The following is a 23,265-nucleotide window of genomic DNA, read 5'->3' as shown; positions in this document are numbered from 1 at the left end:
CTGAGCTCTTGGTGCTATCATAGTATCCCCCTTTAACAGATGAGGTCCAGAGAGGTGAACTAACTTGCACTAAGTTAGACAACCTGTGTAAAAGGCAAATGATCATGTTTCTTAAAAATCATACAGAAAGTGAAAATTTCTAGGCCAGATAACATTTAGAAGGTCAAAGTTGTGATAAAGAAATCTTTTAGGAATCCCATTATTGAATAGGTCTTCGAGAGGGATCTCTCTTTCATTATTGAATAGGTCTTCCAGAGGGATCTGGCTTCTTATGTTAGTTTTCATTTAAACAGAGCACATCTGCATCTTCACTAACATTCAAGACGGTGCCCTAGGCAGGCAGTGTTCCCACGCACATGTAAGAAAGCTGATAATTGCAGCTAATTGGCATTCCTCCGTGCACCCCAGCCTTCACTGGTGCACTTGGAAGGCACTTCTGTTAGCACCCATTCAGCTAGGGGGGGACCGTTCATTAAGGGGTGGCAGGCATGGGACCGTAGTTAGAACCCTTGGAGCCCCTTCAGACACTGGTCATTTCCCTGCTCAGCTGCCCTGCTGATTAACCTCATGCTCTGTGTTCTGGCTTATTTTAGATTATCTCGCTAATTTTAGATTATCACCTATTTATAGCAAGCACACTAGTGATGATGCAGGAAGTACTAGCCTTAACAAGGCTCTTGGGACCCCAGTCATCACAGCACGTTCGGCGCCCTCCCAATTAGAATGTCACTATTCATTTGGGTGTGTCTCCCTTCCCCGGAGCAAGCAGGGCTGTGCTCCAGGAAGAGAGGTGGCAAAGAACTAATTTGTGATTCATGATCCCATTACCAATGCTAATGAGTCTCTTCCAGTGGAAGAGGCTTTCACGCTGGAGAGCCAGTCAGCATCCCCAAGAGGTGGACATCAGTGAACACCAGGGTTAGCTTGATGGTGAGAAAGCACTTCTCCAGGGACCTGGTGATGGTGACAGGGTGGAACTGGAGGCTGGGCTGAAAGCCAAGTGCCCATCAGCAATAGAGCTTCCCAGCGTGTGTTCTGCCGTTTGTCAGCCACCTCCTTCCATCTGTCCACGGGGTGACAGTCACTAAGCTCATTCAGTGTCTCTTTCATTTGATTCTCACAGACTCCCTGAGGGAGACATCACTATGAGGAAGCAATATAGCATCTTTTTTAAGAGCACAGACTACCGGTGTCCAAACCCCAGCTATGCCACTCACTTTAAGCACCTCCCTTCTGCTGTCTGTGCCTTTGTTTCCTTGCATCAAAAAATGGTGCTTAGATTATCAATGCTTATATCACTTAGGTTTGATGCAAGGATCACATACGTTAATATGTATCCAGGGCTTAGAGAGGTGCCTGACACATAAGGGGCTACCTGAGCTGTCATTTTCTTCCCATTTTACAATTGAGGAAACAGAGGATCAGAAAGATTATGTGACTTCACCTACTAATCAAATGCAGAGCCAGGATTCAAAGTCAAGCTGGCTCACTCCAAAGTCTTTCCAACTCTAAGCACATGCCTGTTAGGAACAATACTAAATACTGCCCAATTGCTGACCGGCATAAGGGAGAAGCTCTTGATGCATCCAAATCAGCTATTTTCTTTCCACTCAGGAGATTCAACTCAGCGCCCAGTGCAGACAACATCATTGCTTTCCCTGAACCCAAGCCTAGGGGATAACAACTCATATAGTTCAATTTAACAAGCATGTACTGGGTGCCTACTGTGTGCCACACCCTATGCAGGGGCCTGGGGCTCTGAGGCTATGAACGAGCCAAAGTGTTCTCTTGAAAAATGATCACCCAAACTTTGTCGGCATAAGCCCAGTATGAAGCCGCTATTATCCCAGCACAAGAGAGACTTCTGATTCTGATCACATCTAGAACCAGGACAGGTGCCCTCACTTGACCCTGCCCTAGATGGTGCATTGCAAATTATTCTGAACTAATCATCATTTTCAAAATGTGTCCTGTGAGATAGAAAGCCATCAACACTATTACTTCAGAACTTCCCAAACTCAGGCCCTCCTTGAGAAATAGCACAGACTCACCCAGCTCTGACAGACTCAAAGACGCCTCACGAACCTCCAATCTAATGCTAGGTGGGGGTTGGAATTATGGCAAAGCTGCTGACAAAATGCTTCAACAGTCGATACTGTTGCCCTTCTAAGCAGCAGACAGGAACCATTGCCTTTCTCTCTCCTGGCTGGCCTGAGAAAACATGTTGTTTTTTCTCATTTGTTTCAGCGAAAGGTTACATAAGTGGGAGACAATAAATGATCCAGGAACTCTGGGCTCAGTATGCCTTGACTAAGATCGTTTAGCTTGAAGACTAGCAGAACACAAAGGCCCCTCCATCAGGGCAAGTGCATTAAGTACTTGTTTGGGAAGACCGCTTTTTTATCATTCTTCTCTCGGACTTGCTGCTTCTGCCTGTAAAACAGCTCTGCATCTTCTCAGAGCCTATTTAGCTCTCTGCTTGTTGCAGCAAAGCTTCAGTGGTTTTGGACAAAGAAAAAAATTTTTTTTAATTCATCTGGGCCTGGAGGTGGACAGTGAATCTAGGAGTAAAAAGGTTAAAATGCTAACTCTTGATCACAAAAGGTGGTCTTCCCAGCTTGCCCCTCTCCTATTGAGAGGAAAAGAAACAAGAGGTGGAATTGCCTTAGCTATCATGGAGTCAGGGAGGAGAGAGAGGGCACAGGGCAGAACTCAGCCCAGCCAGTGCCCTCCCTGCTGGGTGCTTACACAAAAGATGAGGAGGCCAAAGAATGTACCAGCTGTGCAGCAGGGGCTTTGGGGTGCCTGGATAGTTATCTATTGTGTTGTAACAAATGACCATAAATGCAGTGGCTATAACAACACACATTTACTGTATCAGTTTCTGCAGGTCAGGAAATCAGACACAGCTCAACTGGGTCCTCCACTTCATAGTCTCTCATAAGGTTGCAGTTAGGGTGTCAGCCAGGGCTGGGGTCTCATCTGAAAGCTCTACTGGGGAAGGGTTCACTGCCAAGTTCATATGGTGGTTGGCAGTTCTTGGAGGTTACTGGACTGAGGGCCTCAGTTCCTAACTGGCTGGAGGCCAACCTCGGTTTCTCCCCAGTATGGCAGCTTACTTTTTCAAAGCTAGTGTGGGGGCAGGGGAGTGGGGTGGGGAGAGAGAGAGAGAGAGAGAAAGAGAGTCTTCTAGTAATACAGAAATTATAATTTTATAACATACGCAAGAAAATGACATCTCATCATCTGTGCCATATTCTGTTGGTTAGAAGCAATTCACTGATCTCACCTATACTCAAAGGGAGGGGGTTACACAAGGGTGTGATTATCGGAAGTTGGAGACCACTGAGGCCATCTTAGAGCCTGCCTGTAGTGGCTTCTCCATGCTGGAGACCAAAATTCTCCAGGAAGCTCTGGGAGCCCAGTGGGGATTCTGATGGGCAGAATTCCTAGGATCAATCTCAAGATTATGTATTCAATATTCTACAGATGCTTAAATAGTCACGAAGCACCTACTGAGTGCCAGGCAATAGCAAGACAGTAAGTGAACTGGCAAAGAATCCCAAAGACCAAGGCTCTGGCCATGCAACTTCAGGAGAGTCAAAGATTCTGGGCCCTGTTTCCTCATCCATCAAGTAGGGATATTAATTACCTGCCATAGTTCTTTGTCAGAGCTGGCTATTGTACTGAGCAAATGAGATCATTTCTATCAGGCTTTCAAAGGTACAAAACAATATGCTAATATAAAATGCTGTTGTGACATTGTAATTAACATTATTATTAAATATATATGTAAGCAAAAAGATTGGGCCAATTCACCCACCCCTCATGTGTTGCCTTCTATAAATATTCAATGCATTTACAATCCACCTCCTTTGATGAGTTGTGCACACTTTTGTGTATACATGAAATTCTATGAGCTGCACACTCTTATGTATACACATAAATATGTATCTGGGGGGAGGTTAATATTTTGAATTTTGTGTCCTCTCATTCAGTCAATTCCTCCAACCCAATTGCTCATCAGTTTTCAGGTAAAGCCCTCAAACTCCCCTTGGGAGAAATAAATGATTTGTGTGGGGTATAGAGGATTGCCCCAAAAATCCCCTCATCTGTATAATTTAAAAGAGGATCTTTAGTCTTCTAAAGCTTATCAAGATCTTGAAAATAATGGATGCGTCAAAACCTTGTTCACGAAAATTCTTTTAAACAAATTTGAAGTGATTGAATTGGAGATGTTTCGTTTTTTTGTTTGTTTGGGGGTTTTTGTTTTGTTTTGTTTTTTGAAATGGAGTTTCGCTCTTGTCACCCAGGCTGGAGTGCAATGCCGCGATCTTGGCTCACTGCAACCTCCACCTCCTGGGTTCAAGCAATTCTCCTGCCTCGGCCTCCTGAGTAGCTGGGATTACAGGCGCCCACCACCACACCCAGCTAATCTTTGCATTTTTAGTAGAGACGGGGTTTCACCATGTTGGCCAGGCTGGTCTTGAACTTCTGACCTCAGGTGATCCACTCGCCTAGGCCTCCCAAAGTGCTGAGATTACAGGCATAAGCCGCCACGCCCAGCCCTGATTTGTTTTTATGGTGAATATTAACAGTGTCTTCATAATAAGATAAGAGCAAATTGTAGTCATCTAATTTTTATTATTTTTTTAGTAAGTGATTGGCAGATCTAACAATGATCATATTCTAGGAAAAATGTTAAAAAGTAAGAAAACAAGGCTTAGTGTGTGGTTGTCCAGCAACCTAACTGAGAATCAGAAAAACTTCCTGGGCCTCAAAACAGTTTCCTGGAAAAGAAGACTATTTCTTTCCCCTCAACTGGCTTTATGATTGTGATCCTACTAACTAGACCATTCAGTCTATCAGCCAATCTGTTTCATCAGACATGGGATTAGGGGAGTGGCCACGCTGCTAAGGAGTAGGACTCACGTGTTGTCTTAAAAACACAGGGCTCGGCCAGGCACAGTGGCTCATGCCTGTAATCCCAGCACTTTGGGAAGCCAAGGTGGGCAGATCACTTGAGGTCGGGAGTTCAAGACCAGCCTGGTCAACATGGTGAAACCCTGTCTTTACAGAAAATACAAAAATTAGCCGATGTGGTGGTACGTGCCTGTAATCTCAGCTACTTGAGAGGCCGAGGCATAAGAATCACTTGAACCCAGGAAGCAGAGGTTGCAGTGAGCTAAGATCTCACCACTGTACTCCAGCCTGGGTGACAGGGCAAGACTCTGTCTCAAAAAAGAAACAACAACAACAACAAAAAAGAAAAACAGGGCACCCTGCATTTTGGATATGTGTATGCATGCATGTATGAGTGTGGGCTGGTGTGCACAATTGTGTGTGTTACAGTGAGTATGAGAGTGTGCACCAGCTCCTCAGAAGCCCACCCCCATCCAATCATGCATAAGAGACAAAACAAAAGGCCTTTCGGCAAACGTCCACTTACACTAACAAAACCACTCTGGTTTGTCCATCTTAAACATTCTAACATGAAAACAGGGGCCCCAAAGGGCCAAAAGTGTCCCAGCACCCACTCACTGTACCCCTGGCATGCATGACCACCTCTTTCTGACCACTCAGGTGGGTTTGGAGATGGCATTTGGGCTACTCTGTTCTTTCTATTTCATTTTGCTTTGGTTTTGTTTTTCATGTAACAAAGATTTATTAACCACCCTCTCTGTGACTAGCACTGCTTTAGGCCCTGGACACAAAGCAGTGAACAAAACAGACAAGCCCTACTCTTATGGAGTATATGTGCTAGTGCAGAAAGCAAACTAGTGTATAGACAGCACCATTTCAAAGTGATGTGCCGTGAAAATAATAAAGCAGGTCAAGGGGACAGGGGTGGCGGTGGCCAAGCACACACGTGTGTGAATGTGGGCCCTAACAATGAAGTATCGAGGGAAAAAAACTTCAGCTTCCTTCAAGGACGTGGGAGCAGAATCAGGAAAATGCTACTGGCTACTAATATTAAGATGCTACTTCTTACTCTAGACTGGTGTGGCCTAGGGAAATCTTCCAGGACTTCCACAACGTCCGTGCAACACCCAGAGCTCTGAAGGCCTTGACGGTGAAGTGCACTGAGACACAGCAGAGGGTGGGTGGAGTAGGGGAGCATGCCTTGGCTGACCAGACTGGGCCGGGGAAATGACCAGGGTGCCTGGCTGTTCACCAAAGAAGTCAGGCAGAAGGCCACATGCAGTGTCAGAAGAAGCACGAGAAAGTTGATTCCAATCCAGGCTGGCACTGCTCTTTGAGAGACAGCAGCAGGATTCTCTGGTCAGTGGTGTTTCATTGCAAGTAGCTGGGAGATCTTGATTCTAGGAGGCTCCATTGAGGTTGAAGTAGGATCCAGCCAATGGCTGGGAGCCCAAGGATTAGTCCAGTCCTACAACAAACATTATTTTATAGATGACTGCTGATGTTAATTCAGTGGCCCTAGAAGTGACTACTGTCATTATCCAGTGCCTGATAATGTCAAGACTCACATCTCTGAGACCCTCTTGGCCTTTTCCTCATGCTTGTTGCCTCTTGGTTACAAAATGGCTGCTGCAACTCCAGCCACCATGACTGCATTACAGACAAAAATAGGAGGGAAGCATCTCTTCCCTTCTTTTCTCTAGTCCTCTAGTCTTACACACTTTGCCTTCTCTTCTTGGTCTAGTATTTGGTCCTAATGCTTCCCCACTGCTTTCTTTTCTACCCTTGAAATTTGGATCTCATATGTTCTCATATGCGTCTCAGTCTTCCAATTCATTTTAGAGGATCTGGTACCTAGACCCAGAAGTCGGGACATCTTTCTAGCTCCAAATCTCCTAGCCAGTTGGGCTGCCTGCACCTCCGTCTGCTCATCTGTCAGAAGTGTTACAATCCCAAGGGCCTTGTAGAGATTTCAATCATCATGAGTTAGAACCAAACAATGAGCAGGAATGACTTAGAATAGAGTGAGGGGCTGGGGCTTCCCACACGTTTGCCTCTCTCTTAGGTGCTAGTGAACCTTACAGCAGGAGGCCGCAAGTCCTAATCACATAACCCCTATGGTGATGCACTAGATTAAATCTCTCCCATCTGCAGACAAGAATGGACAAGGCAGAAGTCCATGACCCTTTGGGCTCGAGTGTGGCAGAGCTGATATTTAAACCACCAACCACTTCCCACTTAAGCCTCAAAACCAAATCCATTATGTGTAACCTGCAGATGGCTGAGTCCACAGCACCCATCTGATATCAAACACTTTATTGGCCCCACTCTGGCCTGAAGCCAAGTTAGAAATAACCAAATTAGCCCTGAGGCCTCCCTTAACTTAATTTTTACAGCTCTGCTTTCAGGGTAGTGTTTTTCTCGTGACCTTTCTCTTCTCCCTTGTGTTCCTGACTTTCCCTTGGGGAGCAGGGGGTGGCTGCGAACACAATACAGCAGCCATCACAGGAGCCATTAAAATCTCCTGCAGATCCCTGGGTGTCAGAGCTGCTTAGGGCAATTCAGCCCTGAAAGCAGCTTTTATCTAGACAACCCCAGCTTGCTGCCCTGTTGATGGGGGCAAGCTCACTGGGAAGTCCCTCTCCAAGAAGGGGTGTCTGCCTTCCAGTAGGGAGGGAGATGGGCCTCTGGTCTTTGTTCCAGGGGATACTTCAGCATCATCAGGCACTCCGCCTGTCTAGAGGAACTGGGTCTGGAGCAAAGGAAACAATAATATAAAAGTAAAAATGAGATCATGTGAGTGAGCATTTCCAGTAAAAGACAGGCTGGTGTGATCCTTGTTGTTGTTACCACCCCTGACTTCTCATCATCCACAAAGAACCAGAGAGAAAGCTTTGCCTGAATGAACGGGGTGGGTGTGTATACACAGGCACACATGGGCAGGCGCTCACAGATGCACATGCAAGCATACGTACGAGTATGTGTACAAGCAAACACGTGTGTGTACATGTGCATGCACATACACGCAAATAAATTCAGTCTGAGAGGCCGGGCGCGGTGGCTCACGCTTGTAATCCCAGCACTGTGGGAGGCCGAGGTGGGTGGATCACGAGGTCAGGAGATCGAGACCACGGTGAAACCTCGTCTCTACTAAAAATACAAAAAATTAGCCGGGCGTGGTGGCGGGCGCCTGTAGTCCCAGCTACTCGGAGAGGCTGAGGCAGGAGAATGGCGTGAACCCGGGAGGCGGAGCTTGCAGTGAGCAGAGATCGCGCTACTGCACTCCAGCCTGGGTGACAGAGCGAGACTCCATCTCAAAAAAATTAATTAATTAATTAATTAATTAATTCAGTCTGAGAAACAAGCTGGAAGAACAGCATGGAAAATTCATCAACTGAAAACAGTTTGTGCTGTAGGAAGAGGAAAGGTGATGTGCCCCTCCTCACTTAGCCCCAGGTTTACTTTGCAATCACTGGCCAATTGCTTAACTTTTGTACATGATTGCATGACTTATGAGACAAAAGTCACAGTTCTTCTCCCTTCCTTATCTACTGACCTATCGTGGTTGTAAGGAGCTAGGCTTACTGGAGGAGAAATGTACCATAAAATGTCCATTGAAATTGAAGGCCTCAACATTCTCAACCCTGTTCATTCAGAATCATGATAACATCCTTTTGTCTGAAGTTAGACTTCCAGTACCTTCCACCATCCACCAAATATAAATGCCAAAATATAAATATGTTGCAAAACTGTGACATAAAGATTTCCTGCAGTTAACTGCCCCTTAGCCGGATACAGGAAGAGGGGTAGGGCCGCTCTCATGCCCTCACCTGATCTTGGAGGTAAGGTAAGATTAAACATGGGTGGACATGCTGCAGTACCGAGAGACACCTGCCAGCAGAGACAGAGTCACTATAAAATATTTATGCCTGAGGCCATTTAGTGAAGAGTCAAATAGCCCTAAACAACTCATTAAGTCTGGGTAGCACTATCAAGAAAAGGTTAAATTATACTTAGTGAGCTGCATCGAAAATAGGCAGAGCATAGTATAACGGCAGGTTCTAGACCATGGTCATTGGAGATGTCCCTGAGGTGAAATCTGAAAAAACAAACCTGCAGCCCAGGAATAGAAACGCAGGTGAGGGCTCTGACCAGATAGATGGCATACAGGGGCTCACCATAGCAAATGAGCTCAAAGGATTTCTACATTTAAAGAATGTTTCAAGGATTCTGGGAAGAGGGCAGTGATCGTGGTAACAGCATAGTATTTTTTTTAATCTTTCCGAATCCCTACATAAACACAGAACAACCATATATCAAAACTGAAAACCCATGAACAACACTGACAGCAAAATTTGAAGATAAGGCACTTCCCTAAAACTTCAAAATGCAAGTGAGATAGGTCAAAGCACCAACAACCATAAGACCTGCATGGTATCAGCATCTATACAAGATATAAGACAGGAAAGAAACAAGCCTGAGAACAGGAGAACCCCCAAATAGCCAAGAGATAGTTGCCAGAAATTACAGAAAGCCAGTCTGAGAGCAGCTTCCAAAAGTGGGAGCAGCTTTGCCCAGTGCAGGGGACCATGAGGACCACAGTCAGATCTGAAGGGGCTGGAGCAGCCTAGCCAGCAAACCTCATTCCAGGAAAGGGCCCACTTGCAGAAGAAAGTTCTGGGGGTAAAATCAATAGTGGGTAGGAAAGGGATAATAGAGAATAAATAAATAGGAGAATGTCCAGATAAAAGTGAAGGAAAGAAACAGTCAGAAACCTCAGAAAGCAAACTGCCTTTTTTTTTTTTTTTTTTTTTTTTATTAGGCAGAGTGCCCCTCTGTCACCCAAGCTGGAGTGCAGTGGCGTGATCTGAGCTCTCTGCAACCTCAGCCTCCTGGCTTCAGGTGATTCACCTGCCTCGGCCTCCCGAGTAGCTGGGATATAGGCACCCACCACCACACCTGGCTAATATTTGTATTTTTAGTAGAGACGGTTTTACCATGTTGGCCAATCTGGTCTCGAACTCCTGACCTCAGGTGATCCACCTGCCTCAGACTCCCAAAGTGCTGGGATTACAGGCATGAGTCACCACACCTGGCCAAACTGCCATATTTTTGAACACTGTATTAAAAAAAGGAGTAGAGGGAGTTCTGTGAAATAAAAAAGCTCCTGAACCCTAAAAATCCAGGAAAACTAATCTCATATAAAAATACATAACAGAAGAGCATCAAGATCAAATATCATTCAAAATTAAAATAAGAAAACAAAAACAGGACACAGAGGGCAGAATAACACACCTACAGAAAATAAAATCATGCCAGAAAGACGTGCTTATTGGATGAGTCAGAATCTAACTTTGTTTTAAAATGAGCTAAAAGACACTAAAACAATAATACAAGACATGAAAAATAACGTAAGTCAGTGTAAGAAGAACTCAGAAATGTGGTGCTAGAGTTCAGCAAAGAATTTGCAATAAAAGAAAAACTATTTTCAAAAATGAAGGCTAACCTATTAAGGGAAGGAACAAAAAGCCAATAAACACAACAGTTTATGCCTTGTAAGAAAGAAATAGAAGTTAAAAAGAGGAAATTTTTAAAAACGAAAAAGATGACACACATCAAAGACTCTATTTTCTTGTTATATAAAGTGTTGCTGTCAAAAACTCTGATAATTTTAAATTTCCTTCTCTAATAAGTCACTTGCTATTTTGTTTAGGTGCCCAAAGTATTTCTTTTCTTTTTATTTAAAGTCCAGCAATTTTACTAGAATATACATGAAGATCCAACATACAAATAATAGACCTGAAGAAGAAAACCGAATAACTAGAACAAAACAAAATACTTAAAAGTATAACTCCAGGAAAATATCCTTATTGAAGCTACTTATTAAAAGAGCACACTGTATACTTAAGAATATTGACCCAGAATGAGCAGCACCAATGTGTATTCTAGTAAAATGCTGGACTTTAAAGAGAAAGAAAAAAAATACTTTGGACACCTAAGCAAAATAGCAAGTGACTTATTAGAGAAGGAAATTTAAAATTATCAGTTTTTGACAGCAACACTTTATATAAAAGAAAATGAGTAGCATCTTTAAGATACTCTAGGGAAAAATATATTATCAACACTCAAATAATTCAAGGAATTTTTCTCCAGTGACCCCTTTCTAAGGAATTTACTTTAAAACAAGCTTCGGACACCAAAAATGACTACAGAAATAGCAACATTAACAGCTGATGTGAGCAATAAATATAAATACTTACAGAACTATGACTAAGTAAGGGATAAAGAGGAAAGAGCACCATATGTAATGGCTATCTGCCCAGGGCAGCTATGTATAGTATGCCACACAAAATCACAGGAGAGTGGAAAGAACATATGAAAAAAAAAGTTGAATGCTCTCGATTTTTGTATTAATAATGGTGGTAGTAGTAAAGCATTGTGACTCTAATACTGTGTGTAAGGAGAGATAACGTAAGTGAATAATTACAATATATTCTAATTCAACTATCACATGTGTCCCTGAGAGACATGGTTCTCAGTGTGAAAAAAGAAATGCAGATATGATATAGGCGAGGTTAAATAAAAAGTCCTGTCATCTGAATTTGAGTTGGAAATATCAATATGAACTCATGATGTACCTTGTCATATACATATGTATGTGTATTTCATATAGATGTATGTTTATACTGATATACATATATGCATGCACATGCGTATTTCCTAGCTCTGTTCACTCAAAAAAATAGACAATCACCAACCCAGTAGCAAAAAGCTTCCACAGCACCCAGAATATGTACTTAAAATACTTTTTCCCACTAAAAGAAATCAGGGCTTTTGAGGAAATGGTTGATTCCAGGTCTGGAGAAGAAACATTTTGTCATACCATATAGCAAAGAAGCCTTAAAAGTCTACTAGGGTCATGTCAAAAGGACCCGGGAGGCTACCACTGACCGAAGATGTGATCGTTTGAGCTTTCAGAGGATAGTAATTGTGATTAATTAAAATTCAAAAATATGTTTAAATTCATGGATTCATAATGATGTACAAACAGTTAATTGGCCAGCTTCAGAGGATGATAGAGGACCAATTCAGTATCTTGAAATGTATACATAAGGAGAAATAATTCAGCATTTATTCTGCATTTTCTACATGAACCATATTACTCAGTAACCCAAATAGCAGATTAGGGGGAGCATCTTTTTATAAATATATTCCAGCTAATGTATGAGGAAAGAGGTAAATAAGTAGAATAACATTATTTTGCAACTTGCAATAAATAAATGGTTCTAAGCATTGAGCTTTGTTTGATAAGTGCTAACATGAAAAAAGAGAGCAATAATCAGACACAAAGTATCTCCTGATGAAAGAACATGACCTGTAGTCTTGCAAAAGGACCTAGTTGGCAATTTGCAGGACAGAGAACATGTTGAACTGGACCATGGAGAAGGAATCAGCAAAATTCAGACTCATGGAAATGCTGCAGGTCAAATAGCCCAGTTTCTTCAAAAAGAGAAAATATGGAGGCCAGGCGTGGTGGCTCATGCCTGTAATGCCAGCACTTTGGGAGTCCACGGATCACTTGAGCCCATGAGTTCAAGACCAGCCTAGGTAATATAGTGAAACCTCATCTCTACAGAAAATTTAAAATTTAGCTGAGCATGGTGGCATGTGCCTGTGGTCCCAGCTACTCTGGAGTCTGAGGTGGTAGGATCGCTTGAGCCCAGGAGGTGGAGGTTGCAGTGAGCCAAGATCGTGCTACTGTACTCCAGCCTCGGTGATAGAGCAAGACTTCATCTCAAAAAAGGAATGGGTGAATTATTATATTTGCCTGGATTTTGGTCATGATTTTTATTTACTGGGACCTAGGGTGCCCATCAAAATGGCTCTGTATCCACAGCATCCATGGCATTTAGTTCAGTCAATGGATGTGGATGAAATTCAATGCCATGGATCTGAATAAAACTTGTACAAATGATCCATACGAAGCATTGAGCGCTCTTCCGTGGTACAATACACACAGGCCTCCAAACTGAGGCAGATCCTTGCTGTTGTGATTAATAGTGATGATCGAGAACTTACTTTCCTTTGTATTATGCTTTATTTCTTTGCATTGAATTGAGCAGATGAGATGGCTTAGCAACAGTAGTAAAACCAGGACACTCACTGTCTAGCCTATTTTTTTAGCGATGTACTGTTTATTACTAATTGATTTGTTTCTTCTTAGAGGGTGCTGCAATGTACTTAAAATGAAACCCAGTGCTTAATAGACTTTTCTGTACTCAACTGTCTATAACCAATTGGTATTTTGATATGTGTGGGTTCTTTATACAGTCTAGATATGAATGAGTATTAAACTATGTTTCCAGTATGTGGTATGTGTAAGAATGAGATAAGGCAGTTCTTTTTTTTTTCTTTCATAAATGAGTATTAATAAAATAGGTTTGTTTGTTTGAGAGAAGAGGAAAGAGGCAGGTGACCTCCCTCCTCTGCCCCCTATCCCAGATCCTCCCTGGGGACCATTTGATCCTCCTACAGCTCCATAGGGCTTCAGGGACCAAGGCAGACCCTCAGCAGGGGAGATATGGGGACCCTTAGATTGTCTGCTCGGCATCAAGCCAGCCCCACTGCTAGTCTCACTTTGACCTTGATCTTCTCTCCAAAAACTGGGATTTTTGTCCTGTTGCTTATGACACAGTCTCTCTCTCTAATGTCTCTGCTTCCTGACCTTGTAAACACTCCAGTTACTAGGTTTTCCTTATGACACTGTCTTGCTCCCATGTCCTCTCTGAGACCAGAGCCTCAACCTGAGCACCTTCTCTCCTTGGCTGACGCCTTTGACCCTGCACAGCCCACACTCTGTTAGGCTAAGCGACTGCAGGGGCCATTGCGGGACTTTCTGGGATGCAGGGTCTACTCACCTCAGTACACTGACCACACTCTCACCTGTCCCCTCATAGTGGCCTGCCTACTCTCTGGGCCTGAGCAACCTTCATATGGTCTGTCCTGGCTAGAACTGAGCCCCAGGCTCAGGGATTTCAAAAGGAAAAAAAAACAACAACAACAACAAAAAAAACACTCAAAAGTGTTCCCTAGGGATTTCCTGGGGAGCTGAGCCCCTTTTCAAGCCTTGAACTTGGACTCAGAAGATCTACATTTAGTTCCTGGCTAGACCCAGTTATCTACTTCGTATGCTGCAGACCAGCCACCCAATTCCTCTGAACTTAATTTCCTGACTTTTAGAGGGAACACTGTAACTCCACTTGCAGCACTACAAAGTTGCAGCAAGCGTAACGGCATATCATGCATGTGTGAAAGCGCGGTGACTGGCCTATATTAGGTGCACAGTAAACACTGAGAGGTTTTCGCTCCTTTCGTGAGTGGAGATTACCTCTCAGGTGCCTGAGGTGCAGCCTCCCACCCCAACTCCTTACCCAGGAAGAAGGACGAAACAAGTCAGGAAGCACACAGCTTCTACCTGGGGATCAAGGCTCACCTTGACTCCTCCTGTCCCCTGGAACCACTCTTGCTAACTCTCTTGCCTCTCTGGTTTTAGACCTGCTCACTTTGATCCACAGAGTTGTGCCCATTGCCTTCCACTTCAGCAACACTTTTGAAAATCAGCCTAGCATCTGCCTGTCTTCTCATGGTTCTGACTCAACCTGTCTTAGCGTAGAGCTGATCTCATGTCTACCCTACCTGAAGTACCTGCCAGATTCTTCCTGCTTGAAGCAAGAGCCTACCCCTTGGGCAAGGATGTGGAAATAATTAAAGTCTGTCCCCAGCAAGCCTCAGTCCAGTGCACAGCTAAGAGAGGTCAATAGTGTATGGAGCAGCTTCAGAGAGACACTATAGATAAAACAGAATAAAAAGAGTCCCCTTATGCAAAGTCACAGGTACCCACAGCTCTGGTGGGTCAATCATGAAAATCAGATTCTGGTATTAAGTAAGGTTCTGAGAAAGACAAGGTGGATCAGGGACTCATGTGGGGACAATCTGACAAGGCTTGGAAGTCTTCAAGGCAGAAATCTTGGAAGGGTTTAATCACCCCCAAAGGACCCTTGGTCCAAGAAGGAGGAACCCTCAATTTTGGTTCCTTCTCCAATACTGATAGGCTCAGAAAAGTCACTTCTCCCTAAAATGCTGTTTCTCCACCTGGACAATGAGGTACAGAAGACTAATGTACCAGTCTCATCGAGTATTAGATTCTCTTGAGAATGCTTTTTACATATTTCAAGTATTGCCTTCTCATCCCCACCCAGGATCTACTGAATTTGAATCTCCAGGTCCCTAGAATCTGTATGTGAAAGGTCCTCAGGTGGTTTGGAAAACACTGAATTCAGAGATCACCAAGGTCCCACTGTGCTGTGACATTCTCTGATGACTACAGGATTGCAGACAGTATGAACAAAGGGAACCAGCAGAATGAAGCTGGAGCAGCCCACACATGAGAAGCAGGACAGCCCTCGCACAATGAGCAATACACTCAGAAGCTCCACACCCCCAGAGGCGGTGCTGGTAGGAATCATAAATTGATCCCAAGCAACTCTGGGCAGATTTATGAGGATCAGAGCCATCCAAGGCAGGGAGGACCACCATGCCTTGAAGGCTACTGGGAGCAACAGAATTCTGGCAAGATAAATCATGGGTCTGACACAGGATAGCAAATCCTCTCTTCCTACGGAATCCACTTTAGAAAGCGTTCCCTCTCTAGGCCCATCCATCTGAAATCACTGAAAATCAAAACAAAATTTTGTGTATGGAAACCACTGGAGACTAATGTATGTCCACTGAATTGGGAAAGTACAGGTCCCTTTTATTGAGAAATGACCCTGGAGTCCCTCCTTTATGAAATGGAGGACATTAATTTTGAGATTGGATATCTCCTTCCCACAGTGAAAACTTGAATGCAAAGTTACACACGTTTTAAACTGTAGTCATCGTGCATCTCTAATGCTGAATGTTGTGCTAAGCACTTTGCCTAGGTCATCATCTAATTCTCACAAAAAGTCTAGGTGGTATATCTTACAGTCTCCAATTGTTCAGATTTTAAAAACTGAGGCTTAGAGAGGTTGTACAATCTACCTTATGTCTCACAGCTGGCCAGCAGCAAAATCCAGAACGAGAACACAGCCTATCTGAATCTAAAGCCTAAGCCCTTCTTCCTCCCTCACCAGATGTCTCACCTTGCCAGAAGTAGAAGCCCAGCATCTCTGGGAATATTTCAGAACCCTCGGAATAATCTAACCTAGGCTGAAGTGGTTCCCACTGAAGGTGAGATGCTCAGGTAGTGTGCCAAGCCCATACCTTTAGATCTCTTCCCCAGCACTCTGTTCAGAAGAAAAAATATATATATATATACACACACACATACATATATACGTATTCATGTATATATATATAGAATATGTATTCATATATGTATTAGTCCATTCTCATGCTGCTAATAAAGACATGCCTGAGACTGGCTAATTTATAAAGGAAAGAGGTTTAATTGACTCACAGTTCAGCATGGCTGGAGAGGCCTCAGGAAACTGACAATTATGGCAGAAGGGGAAGCAAACGTGTTCTTCACATGATGGCAGGAAGGAGAAGAATGAGTGCCCAGTGAAGGGGGAAGCCCCTTATAAAGCCATCAGATCTTGTGAGAACTAACTCACTATCATGAGAACAGGTTGGGGAAAACTTCCCCATGATTCAATTATCTCCATCTGGTCCCTCCCATGGCACATGGGAATTATAGGAACTACAGTTCAAGATGAGATTTCGGTGTGGACACAGCCAAACCATAGCTAGCTAGCTAGCTATCTAATATAGATATATGTATTCTTTCATTTTCAGGGTTGAATTAACTAAATAGACTGCCACGCTTCTGCCCTGTGATTGATAAGGCCACCCCCACACCCAGGCTGCTTGCTGTAAGGAAAGCCTGGGTCTGCAGAACAGGTTTCAAGGAACTATAGATAAGGAGAGGAGTGGATTTCACAACTTCTTTTCTGAGGTTTTATTTTTCTCCCTGCCCCCATCCCTCCTCCCCAACCCACTGACTTTAAATTCCCAGGTGCTGTTGGCACAGGATCCATATTCACAGAAACTCCCCTGGCCACATGTCCTGCTGTCCAGGACAGCACCAGCCTTGAGTACAGGCAGGAGTCAAGGACACACTCTCATGTTTAGAGTTCGGGACTTAGCAGCAAAATTTCCTACCCCCTTCTTTTAATATGCCAATCCAGCCTCTTTTACAGACAAAGGAACTAGATCAAGATCCCCTAATCAATAAATGATGAAGCTGCCTCCAAACCCTGGTGTTCATGCTGATTTCAAAGCCTGTGTTCTTTCCACATCACCCCTCACGTGGTGACGTAGCACAGCCCACATATATATTTTGGGCACAGGAGTGGGTAAAAGGGCAACTGGTCAAACTAGCTCTGCCAAAAATGCATTCTATAAAGAGTCTGAATTAGCAGGTTTGCCCTCTTTATAATAAAAATAGAGGATGGGCATGGTGATTCATGCCCATAATCCCAGTATTTTGGGAGGCCGAGGCAGGAGGATCGCTTGAGCCCAGGATTTCAAGGCTGCAGTGAGCTTTGATTGTGTCTCTGCACTCCAGCCTGGGTGACAGAGTGAGACCCCCATCTCAACAAAAAGTTTTAAAAATTAGCTGGGCTTGGTGGGGTAGGTCTGTAGTCCCAGCTACTCAGGAGGCTGAGGCAGGAAGATTGTTTCAGCCCAGAAATTCGAGGCTGCAGGGAGCCATGATTGCATCACTACAGTGAGACCCTGTGTCTAAAAAAAAAAAAAAAAAAATCAGAAAACTAACAATCAGCCATTCACACCCAAAGTGAATGGCTCCATTACCTTCTAGCCCTTGAAATGACCATTCAGAAACCAAATAGAAATAAACATCTTCCTTTGCAAAAAAAAAAACCCCAAAGAACAAAAAACAAACAATGAAGCCCAGTAAAGTGTTGAGGACTCCGTGTTGAGTAGCATATGCATTAGAACCCCACCCAGAACTTCCATCTCCCAGCCTCTGGACCAGGGCAGCATGACAAACACCCACCAAAACTGGCCCAGTTTTCAGATTAGCAACCCTGCCCACGGCAGTCTCAATCTGTTGCTTATCATCGGCAACCCAAGTTAACCTTTCACATTTACATAATTAAATTAGAGCGGTCTTCAAAATGTTTTCACTTTAATGTCTTAGCAAAATTATGCATGCCCAAATTAATGTTTCTATCATTTTCCTTAGACTTGAACTTAATTTCTCTTTTAAGGGAATTTCTGCAATCTTATGAGATTTTTGTATTTTAAGTAAAAGTAGTTTATCAACAACACCTTTTTAAAAGTTTTTATAGGTTGTAAAAATGTTAGAATTCTGGCCAACATGAGATCTGACAACTCCCCAAGGTTTGGTCTGGCTCAAAGACAGAAAGTTTGAAAGGAAATGGCCCACGGGGGGTGGTGGGGGGCAGTTTGTGCTGAGTGTTCCTGTGTTGTCCCCAGAAGGCCACCTAGGGACATTACGTGGGACACAGAACACCAGGAAGTGGGTGAGGGGGGCTGGGAAAAGGAGGAGCATGCACCGAAGACAAATTTGACCTGTTTTTCCATTTTTTATACTCTGTTGCATAGAGAGCCTGAAAGCTGCTTTTGTTGCATTTCCAAATGCAAGCTGGCTTTAATAAGGAGGCTGGCCCTGCCTTGCTGCAGGTCCGTTAGGGAGCACCCGACAGGCAGGCCAAGCCATGGCCAGGGAGTGCAGGGCTTCCTGCTCCCACCACCGGCCTGGGTCCCTGGGCCAATGTAGCATCACAGAGCTTTCAATTCTCTTTTTCAATTGTCTCCAAGCTAAGAGGCTCCTATATGTAATGCTAAGCCTTTGGGAGCAGGTTAGTTGCAGTCAACAATAGCACAGATTGAGCACCTGTTGTTTGCCCGGCACTATGCTAGGCTCAGTGAGAGACTGGAAGAAGACCCAGCTACTGCCCACGCCTGTCCCACCTGCAGGGGCCTTCTCCCCTTCCTGGAACTCCCCTAGCGCAGTGTTGGCTGGGCCCTCCTGTAGCTTGCTATTCTTGCTGTCCTAACATCCCTTTGGGTCTCTCATAGTAGCCTGTAAGCTTCTTAAGGCCAGGGTCCATCTTAAGTCTGCCCCATCTTTGTCTCTGACTCAGGGTCTGGCACATAGTAGGCTTTCTACGGAAGTTTTCAGTTTGATGGCTGATTGGTGTTTCTTGCCCTGACCTTGGTGCCATCTTGGATGGAGGGTTTGGGGCCATGGAGCAGACATCTCAGCGGCCACCCAGGGAGGCCCCTGGAGGAGGGAGGGCCTGGCCACACGAGTGACTGCCTCTCCTCTTGTCTCCTTTTGTGCCACAGTTCACTGGCTGTTCACCACATGTGGGGCCAGTGGGCCCCATGGCCCCACCCAGGCGCAGTGCAACAACGCCTACCAGAACTCCAACCTGAGCGTGGAGGTGGGGAGCGAGGGCCCCCTCAAGGGCATCCAGATCTGGAAGGTGCCGGCCACTGACACCTACAGGTGCGTATGGAAGAGGGGGAGGGGAGGGGCAGACCACCCCTCCTGAAGAAGCCTGGAGTCTCGCCTATGGGTGCATGCTCCTGGGGTGCCCAGGCATGCCAAGGTTCAAAGGCCACAGACTCAGGCCCATAGTGGGGTATAAAGGTTGGAGATGGGGAGATTTGGGATGTGAAATATGGCAACAAAAGAAGATGTGTCCTTTGTCCTCAAGAAACTCACAGGCTGTTTGTGGAGGTGATATGCATGCGTGAGCTAGTTTCGGAATTATTGCTAATAAGGATAATGATGGTGGCCTGTTCATTGAATATTGCTTAATGCTCTTCAAATGAGGCATGCATGTAAAATGTTTGGGAAACAGAAGCACAATGCACCTGAAAGCTGATGCTCTTATCCTTGCCCCTCCTTTCCTGGGCCTTCACTGTTGGTAAGAGAGGCAAACTGTTCTGGAACGCTCCTCCCAGCCCCAACCCTACCCCAGCCCCCAGTATTCCCTTAGAGCAGAGCCAGGCTGGAAGGAGATCCAGCTCCACTTGGCCACTTTGAGGCCATGGCATTGAATGAAGCTAATGGTAAGATTGGAGGGCTGGTGGAGACCCTGACTGCAAGACCCCCTCCTGGAGCATCTGGTTCTGCAGCTCTGGAGTAGGGGCTGAGAACTGACATTTCTGACAAGTTCTCAGGTGATGTCAATGCAGTCTTTTAGAACCTCTGAGCTTGATCAAGTCTTCGACTTAAATAAACCTGGGTGGCCCCCAAACGAGCTCTATGACTAGGCAAGGCCAGTGCTGCCATCCTCGTTTTACAAATGAGGACACTGAGGCTCAGAGAGTCAGGAGCCTCCACACAGTTGCACATCCAGAAACAGCCTCCACCTCCAGAGTTCTGGGGCAGGGCCTCATGCGGCTCCTCCACGGGGCATGGCAGGGCAGGTTAAAACGAAAGCAAAACCACTCTGCCTTGTGGGAGCAACGTCCCCTAGGGCTGAAACAATAGGAAATGAGCTCGCCTCCCCTTCCCGCAGCCTCCAAAATCCACCACATCCTGGGCCTCCTGGGAAGGAAAGGGGCTTCTCAAGTTGCCCTGTTTTCTCTCTCCAGGTTAACATTTCCTGTGGCAGCCCCATCCCTGGGGCCTCAGGGTAAATGTGTTACGGGGACAGCCCTAAGTGCTTTTTAAATGGCACTCCGGGCAGAAATGCTATAACAAGATTTGGCTATAATCAGATTAGCTGCTACACTGCCCACACACCCCCAGTAAATATCCCGGAAGACACGGGACCACCCCTGGCCCTGCTACACCAAGCAAGCCGGACCTCGCCTTCCTGCTGAACCAAGCCTCCGTGGGGCCCAGGGCAGGGATGAAAGGACTCCTGGAGAGGAGGAGAGGAAAGCTTGCTAAGGACCCACAGGCGTTGCCCCTGTGTTAGCATAGGGTGGGTGGCATTATTATTGGTGTTCCCATGTTTCCATGGGGTCGGAGGAGCTTAGCAACACATGTAAGGCTGCACCATCAGTGATGGAGCTGGGATTCGAACCCAGGGTGCTCTGGCTCAAAGTCTGTGTTGTTTCTACTAAAGCTCACGCCTGGACTCTGGGAGGCATGCAGATGGCAGAAGGGACAGGAAAGGAAGGAGGGCATAGGAATCACCCAGCATCCACCCCCCGGAAGCCTCTGGAAATGAGAGGCTATGAGAGGGGCCCAGACTCCTGAAGGGATATTGGGTAACACACCCCATATACAAAAAGCAATATGAAGGAGAAAGCAGAGGCGCTGGGAGGCGCACAGGAACCCTAACAGTAAGCCCCCAGCAGAGCCCATTGTCCTACCCCTGCCCAGGGCAACTCCAATGCCAGCTTGGCCAGAATTCCCCTGCTCCCTGTCCCACAGAGAGGGACAAACTGTCAGGAGATCCCTTGCATGGAGATTCTCTTGGGCTGTGCTCCCCCGAGACAGTGTGAATCAAGCTCACTTCCAAACTTGCACAGGTCAGCTAATTTCTTGAGATTCCGTTTTCCCATCTGTAAGCGGCAGGGGCTGTAAAGGTGACATATAGTGCCTGGCACAATGCTTACACGTGGTGGGTGCTCCCTGGCCCATGGGCGGAGATATCAGCTGAAGCAACGCTGCTATGCAGCAGCAGGCAGCAGGCAGGCAGTGTTTCCAAGGACACACCGACCCCATACGCGGTAGTTTCTGACTTTTCCTGTCTCCAAAGACGTTTCTCTGACTTCCTCAGATGAGCCCTGTGTTCTGAAAACTTTGGACTGCCAGATGAACTACACTTATTAAATAATCATTGATTCATTTTCCCATTTATTATTAATCACAGCCATATCTAAGTTGAGTCAGGTTTCTGAGCTGCATGAAGTGCCACATTATTTCCACAGTGCATTGATAGAATCCCAGCCAAAATCAGAAAGCCGTCTCCACTCATCTCTTTGAAATATTGAGACTGAGGCCAGCTCCGGGCCCCAGCACTGTCTGGCGATTTTGCCTCTGTTGAAGCAGGACATTTCGAAGTGTCCAAATCAGTAAAGGAGACATTTTGGTCTGGCCTAAGATAGGACCATATCAAAATGGAAGAACCAAAACCAAAAGCCACTCAGTTGGGGTTTTCGTCACTGCTGTTTTTGAGACACGCTCTGTTGCCCAGGCTGGAGTGCGGTGGTGCCACCTCAGCTCACTGCAACTTCCGCCTCCCAGGTTCAAGCAATTCTCCTGCCTCAGCCTCTCGAGTAGCTGCAATTACAGGCATGAGCTAATTTTTGTATTTTTAGTAGAGACGGGGTTTCACCGTGTTGGCCAGGCTGGTCTTGAACTCCTGGCCTAAACTGATCCTCCCGCCTCGACCTCCCAAAGTGCTGGGATTATAGATGTGAGCCACCACACCCGGCCAGTCATTGTTGTTTTTGAATACTTGTATTTTAACCAAACAAAGGCTCTAACAGATATTCCTGACCCTCACCTCCTCTTGGGCCTTGGAAAAGACTCAGGTCTTAGATGACCTGAGTCTATTGGTCACATAACTTAGTAATCTGAGAAGCAGGCAGTTAATGATTTGATTTTTAGACCACTTCAAAATGTCCCCAAGTCAGAATATGACTGAGAAGTCAGCACCCTTTCTCTGAAAGACTTTTTCTCCGTAGTTATTATTACTATTTAATAAGTGCAGTTCATCTGTTGAAAAAAACACAAGATGCACCAGAGGACGTGAGAAAAAGGTGCTTGGAAACAGAAAGGTGGGAGCCGAGCCCTAACGAACCCACCCATCCTGGAGGCGTGGCTGCCACCGAGGCCTGGCACTGGGACGGCTCCACTGACTTCTCTGCCCGCTGCTGGGGAGGTGAAGGGAAGGGAGCGAATGCTACCAAGCCCCAACTTCATGCCAAGGGGGGGCCACCTTTGCCTGGGGCCTCCTCCAGGACGTACACAGTTGGAAACACCCCCACTCTTAGCTGGTAACTTATCCTGGGCCCACCTCCCACCCCCCACCCTCTACAGCTTTGCCCACCTCCACAAAGGAAGAGGCCCAGAAAGAGGGAGAGGAAGGGGGTGCGGGGCAGGCAGGAGGAGACAGCAGGCTGGCATGGGGGCTTGGGTGCAACCCTGGAACCCCCATCTCCTCCACCCACCATGTCCTGCTTTCCCTGCCCTGGACTTACCACTTCCTCTGACAGGTGATGTAGTCTGTGTGTCCCAGGTTCCTGGGCTTCATTTTCCCCCTGCTCTGCAGATCTCAGTGACCCATAGGAAGCACCAATTAGGATGCTGTGCCTGACACCAAGTGTGCAAAGGTG

At 45.6% G+C, this 23,265-nt stretch overlaps 1 protein-coding gene across 1 annotated transcript in view; it reads left to right on the top strand.

Annotated features, from left to right (window-relative positions):
* ALK (ALK receptor tyrosine kinase) overlaps positions 1 to 23,265 on the top strand; it is a 738,718-nt gene that overhangs the window by 659,781 nt on the left and 55,672 nt on the right. Inside the window, exon 12 of the mRNA XM_032172602.2 lies at positions 19,306 to 19,468. Within this exon, the coding sequence (XP_032028493.1) occupies positions 19,306 to 19,468 (163 nt within the window). The remainder of the gene's footprint in view (positions 1 to 19,305; positions 19,469 to 23,265) is intronic.

Source organism: Hylobates moloch, unplaced genomic scaffold (assembly GCF_009828535.3).
Source record: "Hylobates moloch isolate HMO894 unplaced genomic scaffold, HMol_V3 SCAFFOLD_13, whole genome shotgun sequence".
Lineage (NCBI taxonomy): Eukaryota > Metazoa > Chordata > Mammalia > Primates > Hylobatidae > Hylobates > Hylobates moloch.
Note: the sequence above shows the minus strand (reverse complement) of the source record. Positions and strands in the feature narration are given on the sequence as shown.